Here is a 13,055-nt window from a genome sequence, read left to right on the forward strand (position 1 = left end):
ATATTTGAAGATGTCATCTTGGACTCTGGGAATTTATGAACATTTACGATTTTGTCATTGTATAGACCAAAAAATTAATCATATCTTTAAAAAGACATAATTGATTATAACTAATTATTAGTTGAAGCCCTGTCTCTCAATCACTTAATGCAATATAGAAATACAAATGCAAATAAGGACCAAATGTCAGTTAACTTTATAAATATTATAATTACCAAAGTTGTGAAGTACAGGACAGTGTTTAACTGGAGCTTAGAAAGCAGCTGCCATGACAGTATGATGAAACATTTAAATTCATGAAAGAGATCATAGTTCTTTTTGGTTTTGTGGGCCTTTTTATTTCATAATCCTTCCAAATGTACAAAAACAAAGACATGTTACAAAACAAAACAAAAAAAAGAAAAAAGAAAAAAAAAGAAAAAAAGAATTCACCATTACCATTATCCCCTGTGACGACGACAACAAAACCAAAGCGACAGATGACAGGAAACCGGTGTCAAACCAAAGTGCATCAGCCTGAGGTGTAGTATTCAGACCAGGGGGAAATAAAAATCTCAATTTTTCAAAAGCTGTCCCCTCTCCCCTAAAAATTTGTTTTTGTTTTTAAACATCGGGCAGGCCCTGGCCACCACCTCTCCACCTTCCTCGGTTTTCCCAGAGCAGCGGAGGACCTAAAGGGAGGGCCGTGTCTTTTCGACTTGGCTTCAGAGCATTCGGTAGTTCACTAAGAGTAGAATATAATTTAGTTCTTTCTCTGCAAGGATTTCTCCAATCCTCCTCCTCCTGTCATGGTGGGGGGGGGTGTGTGTGTGTGTGGGTGCTGAGTTCTCGTTTGGAGCTTTTTATAGCTCTATCTTGTCGTCGTCCTTCTTCTTCTTCTTCTTCTTGGGCTCATCCTGCATCACCAAGGGGTTGGAGGCCTCCCTCTTCAGGTAGGAGAGGAAGTCGCTCACCTCACGACCTCCCTGGAACGAGAGCGGTGAGACAGAATGATTAGTGGAGCGAGTACAGACATAAATTCACTCCTTTTAATGATCATTCAAGGTGACACTCACCTCATATTTCTTTGGGTTCATCTTACGTCCAGCTGGGGAAAAGTAGATTGTGGGGAATCTGAAAAAGCAAAAGTTGAGATTTATAAGAATTTAGTCTTATTCTTTCTAAACCCACAAAAACATTAAAAAAAGGACAGGTTCACAATTCTTACAATTCAAAAATCAGATGTCCATATATCCATATGTACATTGAAGGGTCTTTCTTACTGTAATTATTCTTCCTGGTCATACTGGCTGTGAGGGATCCTTTCTTTCATTGTCAGTGATGGGACAAACCCTACAGTCCCATTCCATGTAAAAATATATTCAAAAATTTATCTGAAATTAATTTTATGCTTCAGCAGTCTGAGTTGGTCAAATCAAGTGGTTATCTTCTACTGTTACAGTCTTTAGTACAAAATTCCCTCTTTTTGTTACCATCCGCCCTCTGCAGCTCAGAACAGACACTGTCAGGGAAACATTCAGAGGGACCTTTGTACACTAACTATGGAAGCTACTCGTGTGATCTGTTGAACCCAGACTGATTAAGTTTCATACCAGCCTCAGATAAACGTTTGATTTTTGCACAAAACCTGGACTGTGGATTTTGTCCCATCACTTACATTAGAACAGTTTTAAGAAGGGATCTTCATGGCCAGTAGGATAAATGATTAGAGCAAGAAAAAATTATTTTAATGTACATTTTGACACCTCAGTATTGTTTTAGGAAAAATGTGAAAATATATGAACCTATCCTTTAAACACCATGAACAAAGAATTCTTGATAAATATGTCATGGATTTGTTTTTGTTTTTTTTGAGTAAATACAGAATGGGACATTTTATTGTTGGAAAAACAACTTGGTCAGTGCTCTCTGATGGACAATTTAAGCAACAGTGTCAGTTTCTTAATTACTTCAAACCTAGTTTGGCATTTCTGAACTTGTTACTCATCAACCGATACATACACCAATACGATATATCTGCAATAAGCCAATCATCGACCCTGACCGTTTAATCTGTCAAGCACTGATCATCCTCCAAAACTCTGTCAGACTTGTGTTTGGTGAACTAAATGAAAATGTAAAGGACAACGATATATGACAAGATATCTTGCTAAGACTTGTCAGTCATTAGTGGGATGTATAACTATTTTCCCCCAAAGTATCAAAGAAAATCTCCATCATGCATGTTCTAAGGGATGTGGTGATAGTGGTGAATTTACAATTTGAGGTTGTGGGGAAGCTTGAATATTACTTTAAATAACCCATGACTCACCCGCTGACTTCATATGGAGATGGCACATCGTTGGCTGTGGCGTCCATCTTTGCAATGACAACGTTGGGGTCATCGGCCAACTTTAGGAGCAGAGGAGAGAAACTGTTAAGTGTCTGTTTTGTCTGGGCTACAGCTGAAATGACTGAAAAATCGATTAATCATTCCAATCATTTGCCGGTTACAGCTTCTCCAATGTGAGGATTTGCTGCTTTTCTTCACTATAAATCGAATCTTTGGGTTTTTGACTGTTGGTCGGACAAAACCCTTTAAGATGCCGCCTTGGGCTCTAGAAACCTGTGGTGGACATTTTTCTGACACTGCTGGATAAGACGACTATAATTGATAAAAGTAAAAAAAAAAAAAAGAAAAGGTGTCTATGGGTTGTAGAACTATTTTTTATGTTCTGTTGACTGTTTGACTTTAAATGTTTCCGTCAAGTTGTTGAACCTGGTCTCCTGGGAACCTGAAACCTGGGAATTCTGAAGTAATCCTTCATTTTAATCTGTTCTTTGGTTAAGGTCATAAAATACTGCTTTTATGCACATAATTACTTTACTCTGATTAGTATTGGAGTAGCAGTAGGTCAGCAGTTCACTCCCTCACCTTCTCTCCCAGCTCTTTGTATTTGGGCTCCAGGTTCTTGCAGTGTCCACACCACGGAGCATAAAACTCGATCAGCACGTCTTTGCTATCGTCGTTGACGATGGAGTCGAAGTTCTCAGCCACAATAACCTGAAGACAAATAGTAGATGTCACTAGATTACTCGCTTGTAGTTGTGAGTATTTTTTAAGATGGTACTTTGAATGCTGCGATTGTAGCATTGCACTTTACTGAATGTTCATTCATATCTATTGCAATGCACAATTTTTGCAGGCCCTCAAGAAGCATCACATCTGATCCTGGTCAAAAATCAACTGTACAAAAATGTGGAGGAAGAATTACACAATTAAAATGTTAAAATCATGTTTGAATATATACATGAAAGTCGCTGAGCTAACATATAACCACTTACAAGCGCATGTTTTACTTTCACAAGTCATTTTCTAACCTATAAATAATCATTTCAGTTAAGTTGAATATTTTAGTAGAGAGACAGACAGATGGGAATATATGGGTATAAAGGTCTTGGTGAGAGCACGTAATCATTCAAATTACAAAACAAATTTACAAAATTTACACACGTACACCTGAGGGTGAGAAGTGAGTAAAACTGTACTGCGGGACCATGAATTCATGTATATTTTCCCATGTCTTGTGCCTGTTAATACTCATCAATCTTTACGCAGCAGGTGTGCAAGTGTTACACAATAAGTAGGAAAATGTGGGAGAAACATGCTACAACATTTTCTAGGAAAACCAAACAATACAAGACCTCATTACACAGCACACATAAAGTAGAGATGGACATCCTTCTGGATGTGTCATCTCACCTTGACAGGACCATCGTTGTTCTCTGGGATGGGCTCTGATTTAAGGTAGCGCTTCAAACTGCCATCAAAGTAGCTCTGCAGGAAACGCTCCAGAGCTTTTCCATCACGACTGTTGGGAGAACAGAGAAAAAAGCAATGAGACCCTGAGTATTTGGAGGAAGAATATGGAATCAACAGATGTGGTGGAAGCCATTAATCAGACTATAAAGGAGAAATTCATCACACAAAATTAAAAAAAGTTCCTTAGACATCTGTTTATCTAGTGGTAACCTTGTCCACTGACCTGGTTCTCTATAACCAGTGAAAACTTCAGTAAAACAACTTCAGTAAAACAACAGATCACTTGATTTCAGTACAAACTCAAAATGTTGCCACTGTAGCTCGTCGTGGTACATGTCAGCATTTACCTGGATGGCAGGTTCTGGGTGCTCATTGTGATGTTGACCCTAACATTGTTATTCAGTCACACTCATATGTCAATATGACCTAGCCAATATTATAATGCCTTCCCAAACTCCGACCAGCACATCCTCATTATATTAAACGGGCTACACAGTGACACTTCATGTAGAAGCATAATTAGTTCAACTTTTAAAGTGACCTAGCCAGTTAGTTAAATTGAATTATTAGTGTGTGTACTGTGTATGGTATGTGTGGTAAAATCGCACCTGTGTCAAACAATTAAAATGACGGTTGACAGTTGACTTACGAGAACTCCTCACTCATGACATATTTGTCTCCCTTGGCAGTGCGGATGGCCACCAGAGGCAACTCTCCTGAGCCTCCATCCAGGCCGAACTCAGACACGTCGTGGCTGAACATGTTCTTGTTGGCCACAGCAAAGTTCAGCTTCTTGCCCTGATCCAGGAAGCCCTTTGCCACCTTCATCACCCTGTAAAATGTTAATATGGTCTGTATTAAAAGCCATGCTTTGGAAGGTGGAAGTAGTAAAGGCAGTATTTAGGGATTACAACCACAACTGCAAGAGTCAACAGCCACCACAAGTAGCTGAGGAAAGAAGAACTCTGGTACACGTTTAGAGACACCTACCTGTTCCTCCAGTAGTTGGAGCCCTTGGGGTTTTTGTCATAATCAACATCATAATAAGCCACCATCAGGTCCTTCCCCCTCAGCTGGTCTTTGTTGTCGTCTGTCATGTGGGGGCAGATGCCAAAGCTGGGTTGAAAAGAAAAAGAATGGATCGGTTTAGAAAGAAAGTTAAACCAACAGGCTATACTTTTAGCTGGTTACTGACAACCACATAAATCAACCGATACAGATGATTTACAGCAGGTTAATCTATTTACTTCAGTTTGGGACTATTCCTTCTTTTTTTCCCTACCATTTAATCTGTTTTATCCTATTTTAACTTTAATCTGTTTTTTTAACATTTTAACCCTTTTAATTCCTATACGTGTGCTTCTGCCTTGTGTTTCTTTTACATGTTGTCTTATGTAAAACTGTAATACATCTACATACAAAAACAGACTGGTTGAAATACACTGAACATACTGATATTTTGCCAACTTCAATGGCATGCAGGTAGGCCGGTGCAACGACGCTGGTGCAAAGTGAAAGCGAAACAAATAAATAAGGGCGTCATAGAGACAAGTATTTACTTTAAAAAAAGAAAAGATAGATTAATCTGCCTCTGCTTTGCTCTGTCAGGAATGTTAGCAGGAACACCAGCAGACACACATGTAGAGACATTCATACAACTACTGTAATGTCTTTTGTTTCGGTTTTATCGGTAGGCACGTTTGTTGTATCTGCTTGTAAATGAACAGAATAGATATATAACTACACGTTAACTCCTAAGCACAACATACTCAAAACATTGCAAAGTGTATGATGTATGACATCAACTCAACCAACATTTAAAATGTAGGACCATAAGCAATTCAAGGTGAAATCACATTTTGAGTGTTGTCTACTGGGGTACATAAAAAAAAAAAAAAAATCCAATGAGCAAAACAATAACACAGGGGGAAAAGCATGTCAATGACTTTTTTTTTCTTTTTTTTTTTTTAATAAACGCAGTGCTGACCAGATCAACTTTTTAGATACTAAAATTATCAGTTATAAGTGGAAAAGGCTAATTGTGGTCACAAGTTCTATTTGTGTCAAGTCATTCATTTCTGATTATACAGCATTACACAGGAATCACCCAGATTCTCTATGGTCTCATTTGCACTGTATCCGTCTGTATTGTTTACTGATGTCATAGACAGAGCAGTGTCTCTGTGCAAAGTGTCTTGAAGGGATCATCAGCTATGGCAGATGGCATGTTACATCTAATTTGTGATTTTCCAGTTCAAAAAAAGGAAACCCAAATATCACACTGGGATCCATAATTTAAAGACAAAATATAAAGTCCAGTATTGGCTCATCATAAGTATTGAATATCTCTTCCTCAGGCCCAAATGCATTTTTCTGATTTATTTAGCCATACTGCCAGAACATAGTGAGAGCGGATCTGTTTGCAGAGGACAACTCACCAAAGAACCAATGTCCTGTTGGCACTTAGCCATATGTGCAAATATGTACTGTTACCACTATGCAACATGGTAGCATGTTTTACCACTACCAACAATTTCAACTACTGTAAATACAAAGTGGTTTGCAAATAAAATGAACCATCATCTCTGCTGCCTAACTGGAGCACAAGTTTCTGGATGTGAAAGGAGAGGATGTGGAACTCAAGAAAACCAACACTCACATGTTGTCCTGGATGAACCTCTTGATTTTGCTGCTGGTGAATTTGTCCTCTGTGAATTTGACGGAGCCATCTTCAAATTTGTTGTTAAGGCGTGGTGGGCGGAACAAGACGACTCCCCTGTAAGCCAACAAAGGAAAGGTCAGTTTAGTCCAGATCCGTGTAACAAACCTTCTGCACCAACAGCTGCTGCACTACTGATGTGACTGTCACATCACATGTGTAAGAAAGTCATTGTCAGTTGAGGACTAGGCCAATGCAGAAAGAGCTACTCACTCTCCATCAATGCCGTGGCTCTGGAGGAGAGCCTCAGAGTTTGTGTGGGCGAAGCGATAGTTGTCCCTCAAGGCGCTGGCTGCCTTCAGAAACTCTGCCTGTGATGTGCTCTTGTCATCAGCAAAGAACCCTGGGAACAAAAGAATCTTGTTCATACCTTCAATTTTACCAGCTGCAGTCAAAATTTACCCAAACTGGGTTCAAGTTGACGCGTCATGCTTAATCATGTTACTGCTAAGCACACGGAAACTGCCTGCTATAGGTGTAAGTGGTTAAAATGCAAACATTAACTCACCAACAACACTTGCGTCTTGGTCTGAAATAAACTTCTGCAATTCTGCATCAGCCTTGAGCTCCACAGAAGCTGGACCAGCCTGCTTCTTGAGGAAGCTGACAATCCCATCTACAGAGAGAAAAAAGAATGATGCAGACTTAAGAAAAGACAAAGAGGCAGAAAAAAAATGAATATGCAGATATACGGAGTATTTGTACAAATGTGAGGTATACAAATATACATAAAAAATTCACATCAGAGTCAGATACCTGCAGTCCTGGGACCATCATAGGGACCGGTTTCCTCTCCATCCCTGAAGATCTTCAGGGTTGGGTAACCACTGACACCATATTTGCTGCATGTGTTGCCATTGGCTGTGCAGTCAACCTAAGGGAAAAGAAAATCATTCACTTTCTGAAGCAGTACAGATTGCACTGGAGTACAGAGTGCAGAAAGCCACACTAAAGTGGACAAAGTTAAATGAACTGCATTATGCAATACCTTGGCCAGAGAGACGATGCCTTTCAGACGTGTGGCAGCTGCCTCGTACTCAGGTGCTAGCCGCTTACAATGGCCACACCTAATAGACAGAGAATATGGATCAGTCAAACAAGTTACACTTCAGCTGTACTCAGGTTTCAGCTGAGGAAAGAGCCTGGGGGTGACAGTGATTTTAGTGTGGACATTCAGTTTATCATCATTTATTGCTAAAAAGCAACAAACCCTATCAAAGTGAAGCTTAAAATAGCAAAAGTTTGTCTTTTTTGCCTTAAATGATTATTTGATTATAAAAATGATAACTAATGAAATTAAATTTATGTCAATCGACTAATTGTTGCAGCTCTAGTTAATATTGCTTGTTTTGTCTCTTTGATAGTTCAAAACCAAAAATACTTGAAATAAACCCAGAGACAACTAAGAAACCACATTTCAGAGGGTGGAACCAAATAAGTTTGTCGTATTTGATTGAAAAATGTGCCTATTTGCCTAGTGATGGGATAAAAGGGGCTGTATAAAGTGTTTTAAGTGAAAGATTTTAATAAATGCGATTCTATCTATCTATATATGTCTGTTTTAAGTTTGGGACAGTGGGAACACGTCACAGTTCCTCTGGACCAATCGAAGGTGGACACCAAAACTTCCCTGGCCAATCAGAATGTTACAACGACGAAATGACACGCCCCCAACTTCCTCATAGCCTTAATTCGCACGTAGTTTTCATTGAAAAGGCTTCAGAACAGCTAAAAACAAACAATATGCCATATCTTACCCGTGTCGTGTTTTTATAGTTTAATGAATGGTCAACGTGTTACAGTCTTTGGATTCTTACTCCACTAAAAAACCTACCAATACAGCTAATTAGCTTACATCTTTCCGCTTGTTGCTAACATGCTACGCTGGTCGCTAGCCAATAAACCACAGACTATTTGAAAATAACGACTATTTTACTGTTTGAAGCTGTCAGAGATGCGAGTTAAATTCTTACAACGGATAAAATACTTTGAAAGAAAACCGAAGAAACATTTACAGTCTTATAAGTTCTGCAAGTGAACGTCAGTTAGCTTAAGTGTTAACCACAAAGCAAGTTAGCCCGTTAAACGTTTGCAAATGCTTCGGTTGTCTTGCACAAAACGTGAAAAAACTCACCAAGGAGCGAAAAATTCCACAAGAATGAGTTCATGGTTTCCAATCTTGCTTTCGAAATCATCATCCGTGTAGTCCAGCACATCACTGGCCCGGGTGAACCCAGCGAGGGCGGCCAAGAAGATCAGCCTCAACATTGCGCACGGCGCTAACTAAAAAACACCTTCACTTACTGGTAAACAAAACAAAAAGAAAAAATTAGCAAACTGTGTCCGTGGCAGCCCCCCCTTCTTCGGCTCGCTTCGGCGACGTGAAAGCCAAGGCTGCAGCAGGCTCCTCAGGCAGGGCCAAGAGTAGACTAGTCGGTAAGAGAAAGAGAAAGAGAAGGAGGAGGCAGAGACGTTCAGGCAGCGGGACCGCTCCTAACCACAGTGTGGCAGCCTGTCATTGGTCCATCCGCTGCGTCATTCTACCCCGGTCAGCCAATGAGAAGCAGGAAAATGAGACCTCATAGCCTCAGAAACCAATCGCGACTCGACCAAATCAAACCTCCTCTCTCACAAGCTAAAATGATTATGTTAAAACTTTACTGATTGATAAAATGGCTTTTTAATGATCTGCTAACGACTAAAATGTGTAAATTACTATTATTTACTATTTCATTCAAGCACAATTGCTCTGCACATACCGTTGCGTTGCAGCGCTGAAACGTGTAAGACAAGAACAAACTTCTCACATATAACATAAAAGTAGAGCAGTGGTGTAATACACTCAGGTGTATCTAATAAACTGACAACTAAGTATATAACTAAGTGCGTTTACTCAAGTATTGTGATTAAGTACAGCTTCGAGGTACTTGTACTTTAATGGAGTATTTTCCGACTTATGCAACTTTATTCTTCTACTTCACTACATTTCAGAAAGAAATTTACTTTTTACTTAATTACATTTAATTGACAGGTGTAATTACGTATATAAGTATAGGTTACTTTCTTTTTACATACAAAATTAACTTTGCAAATGAATTTGGATACTTAAGAAATGTATTATTATAGATTAAATGCCACACAGGTGTATTTAAGTTGAGTTGTGCAAAGCTATGTGGGATGTACATGGGGTAACCATGGTATGAACTAATAAGAAGGATAAAGTTGTAACTTCTCACAGCATAACTAACTTGTGCACAAAAATTTAAGACATATCCGTTTGGACCGAGGGGGTTCCATGATTTAACACTTTGACACAGGCTATTCTGCATAATGAGTTCTTTACTTTTGATACTTTGAGTACATTTTGGAAGTAATACTTTTACTCAAGTAGAATTTGTGAAACCACTTTTACTTGTAGAAGTACTTGTAGAATATTTTTTAAACATTATATTTAAATATCTTATACTTAAGTGAAGGATCTGAGTACTTCCTCCACTATTGCAGTAAAATTTTAATGTCTCAGGGCAATTAGGCTTTCAGTCATCACTCAGTAACGATAGTACAGAAAGGTACAGCAATATAAATAGATAATTAAATACAAAGACTTGCTTCCAGTTTGATGCTTGATATATAAAGAGAGTAACGATGCAGGAGTTCAAGCAATATAATACTACCAACAAACCAACACTATACTCACTGTGCACTAAGCACTTGTGAAAAATGCTGTAAAGTGAGGAACCTGCTGTGATTGTTTTTTAATGTATCGGTTAATTTCATACAAAGTGCAGTAAAGAAAAAATTCTAAATGAAATCAATATTTGGTGTGACCAACCTTTGTCTTTAAAACAGCACCAGTTCTCCTCTGTACACTTGCACAGTGTTTCAGAGCACTTGTTAGGCAGGTTCCAAACATGTTGGAGAACTTGCCACAGTTCCTCTGTGGATTCAGGCTGTCACAGTGTCTTCTGACTGTTCATGTGATCCCAGACTTCCTCTGTGATGTTGAGATCAGGGCTCTGTGCATGGGGGCCAGACCATCTGTAGCAGGACTCCTTGTTCATGTCTTTAGATAGTTCTTTAAGACTCTGGTTGTATGTTTGGGCTCATTGTTGTGCTGCAGAATAAATTTAGGACCAGATGCCTTGTGAGATGGATAAGAATCTCTACATCTAAAGTGCCTAAAAAGTTTGCATCCTTCTGTATTTCATCATCAAAATCATTCCAAGTCGAGTGATGGTGGAAGGATTAAGAACTTTTACTTTCATAAAAGTACTAATACCACATTGTATAAATACTCCATTACAGGTAGAAGCCCTGAATTTAAAATGATACATTTGTAAGTATGTAAGTATAAGGAAAATGTATAGTGCCAGAAAATGGTCCATGTAACTGTTATACAATTATTTATCATATCACTGGATTATTATTACTCATGCAATAATATGCAAATAACATTTTACTAGAGTGGTTGAGTCATTATAAGCATTATATCTGTTATATAGGACTTATTTTTCCTTTCCTTTCCTTTCTCAGTTAATCGCAATTAATCAAATAATGGTTTACTTTGCAAAATTCCACAATAGTCAGAATCTGATTCTTATCATTGTTTATTTATTTATTTTAAAAAGCAGCAAATCCCCACATTTAAGAAGCTGGAACCAGTAAATATATGTAATATTTTCATGAAAAATTATGTTTTCCATCAATTTATCGATTAATCATCTAATTGTTTCGGCTGAGATTGTATTCTGTTGTATATTTTTGGGTAGTTTAATTTATAACCAAGCATCATATTTTAGAAGCTTTTCACATGTTTTGTATGCAAAAATCTTAGGTTGTTAAAAAACTGGCAACTTAAGCTGTAGTGTAGCGTGAGAATAAAATGTACACAATTTCTCTGAAACGTAGTGCAGTACAGCTGTTACATGGCATGAAAAGAAATAGTCAAGTAAAGTACAAATACCTCAAATTTGTACTTAAGCACAGTACTTAAGTAAATGTACTTAGCTGCATTACACCGCTGTCCAATTTAAATGTCAAGAGAACAAATTATAAACAGCTACACACAGATTATTACTCGGATGATCTCCACAAGCACAAGTCAGCACCACTAGATCTAGTCTAGTGTTTGTGACTTCCCCAGCCCTGATCCTCAAAGCCTGTATTGGTCAAGTCTACCGTCGCTTTATTCACATTACATTCACATTAAACTGAGGTACAACCTTGGCTCAGATGTCAGAGGAAAGGTCAGACACTCTGATCGCCATGTTGATCTGCAGGTCTCTCTCGTCTCGGTGCCACTGTTGTGGAAAAACCAAAGCCCCCAGGATTTAGAGTACTGGAACCATTACTGAGATAACACAAGCTTCTCGGAAATTAATTATCATTACCTGAGTCTGTTTTCTATTGATTCTTCATCTGTCCATTTTATTTATGCGCTGACAGTCTGAGGAAGCCAAGAGATGAATGTGAAAGTCATACATTTCCTAAACAAGAGGGAAGCAAACCTACTGTCCTCATTACATCAACAGGAAATACTTTAACATAATGACAAATGATCTGTGTCCATTATGATGATTGATTGATTGATTGATTGATTGATTGATTGATTGATTGACACCTGTGTGAATGTGTTAATTTGATCAATTGTAAATTTGTTAGGAAAGTACAGCATCAACTAAGGCGAGTCCTGTATAGTTTTAACACCAGTATTATCTTAGTTCATATTGGTGCACATTCCTAAATACAGCCTCCAGGTAAATAATGAAGCTGCAGGGTGAGGACAGGTGTTACGTAATGGGAAACTGGAGGTATACGTATTTTACAGAGTGTAGGAGGGGAAATGTGAGATAACAGATAACAGGGGCCCAGCAGCAGATTTTTATTAACAGGTCAATCTGGCTGTGATTATGAGACAACTAGATGACCTTGCTTGCTTTCATTTCTTGTAAAAATGTTGTTAAAGTATACCTACCTTTGAAAAAAAATGAATTGATGTCCTAGTGCTGGTCATCAAAAAGCATCTGATGTTTTTTGACTCTTGTATATGTTTCTATTAATTATTTGACTCTGACTGTTTCTTATTCGCAAGTCTCTCTTGAAAAATCTGAACGTGATAACCTGATTAAATAAAAGTTCAAATCTGCTCAGGTGCATGAACATTTGTCTGACTTTCATCCCAAAGCCTATCAAGCATGTTTCTTTCTTATTGTATTTCTTCCTTATTGAAGTCTTTCAGACTAAAATAGTCTTCATATTCACTAACTCAATCACTTACTGCTTCTCCACTGTGTTGTCCCACCTTATAAAGCTGCAGTTACATTACCGTGCCAGCAGAGGGAGCTTTTTGACAGCAGGGAGCTCTCCTCAATCCCTGCTCTACAGTTCTCTGGGAACAGGGAAGTTAATTTAAAAATATGTATTTCATCACTTTTATATGAATGCACACACGAGTCATGCAATGCCTCAGCTGGTGTAGAGGCCCATTACGTTTGACTTTAAAGGCATTCCTCATAGACTTAGGTATTTCCATTA

At 38.3% G+C, this 13,055-nt stretch overlaps 1 protein-coding gene across 1 annotated transcript; it reads right to left on the reverse strand.

Moving 5' to 3' along the window:
• Positions 1 to 789: 789 nt before the first annotated feature.
• Positions 790 to 8,975, reverse strand: pdia3 (protein disulfide isomerase family A member 3). Its single transcript, XM_022756292.1, has 13 exons — positions 8,656 to 8,975; positions 7,510 to 7,588; positions 7,278 to 7,395; positions 7,030 to 7,137; positions 6,735 to 6,864; positions 6,462 to 6,578; positions 4,793 to 4,918; positions 4,452 to 4,634; positions 3,743 to 3,851; positions 2,915 to 3,043; positions 2,312 to 2,391; positions 1,056 to 1,113; positions 790 to 965 (listed from the first exon to the last, which is right to left on the reverse strand). The coding sequence occupies exons 1-13, from the start codon at positions 8,787 to 8,789 to the stop codon at positions 843 to 845; spliced, it is 1,494 nt and encodes a 497-aa protein (XP_022612013.1). The 5' UTR covers positions 8,790 to 8,975; the 3' UTR covers positions 790 to 842.
• Positions 8,976 to 13,055: the final 4,080 nt, after the last annotated feature.

This window comes from Seriola dumerili, unplaced genomic scaffold, assembly GCF_002260705.1.
Source record: "Seriola dumerili isolate Sdu_G_001 unplaced genomic scaffold, Sdu_1.0 BDQW01000242.1, whole genome shotgun sequence".
Lineage (NCBI taxonomy): Eukaryota > Metazoa > Chordata > Actinopteri > Carangiformes > Carangidae > Seriola > Seriola dumerili.

What these genes read in the sequence shown, in the direction of transcription:
- pdia3 (XM_022756292.1), bottom strand. Translation starts at nt 8,789, where the DNA reads ATGTTGAGGCTGATCTTCTTGGCCGCCCTCGCTGGGTTCACCCGGGCC. An exon ending in GTCATGAGTGAGGAGTTCTC is followed by an intron (nt 3,852 to 4,451) that starts GTAAGTCAACTG and finishes TTCTCCCAACAG; the next exon opens with TCGTGATGGAAAAGCTCTGG. An exon ending in ACAACGATGGTCCTGTCAAG is followed by an intron (nt 3,044 to 3,742) that starts GTGAGATGACAC and finishes ATTTGTCTTCAG; the next exon opens with GTTATTGTGGCTGAGAACTT.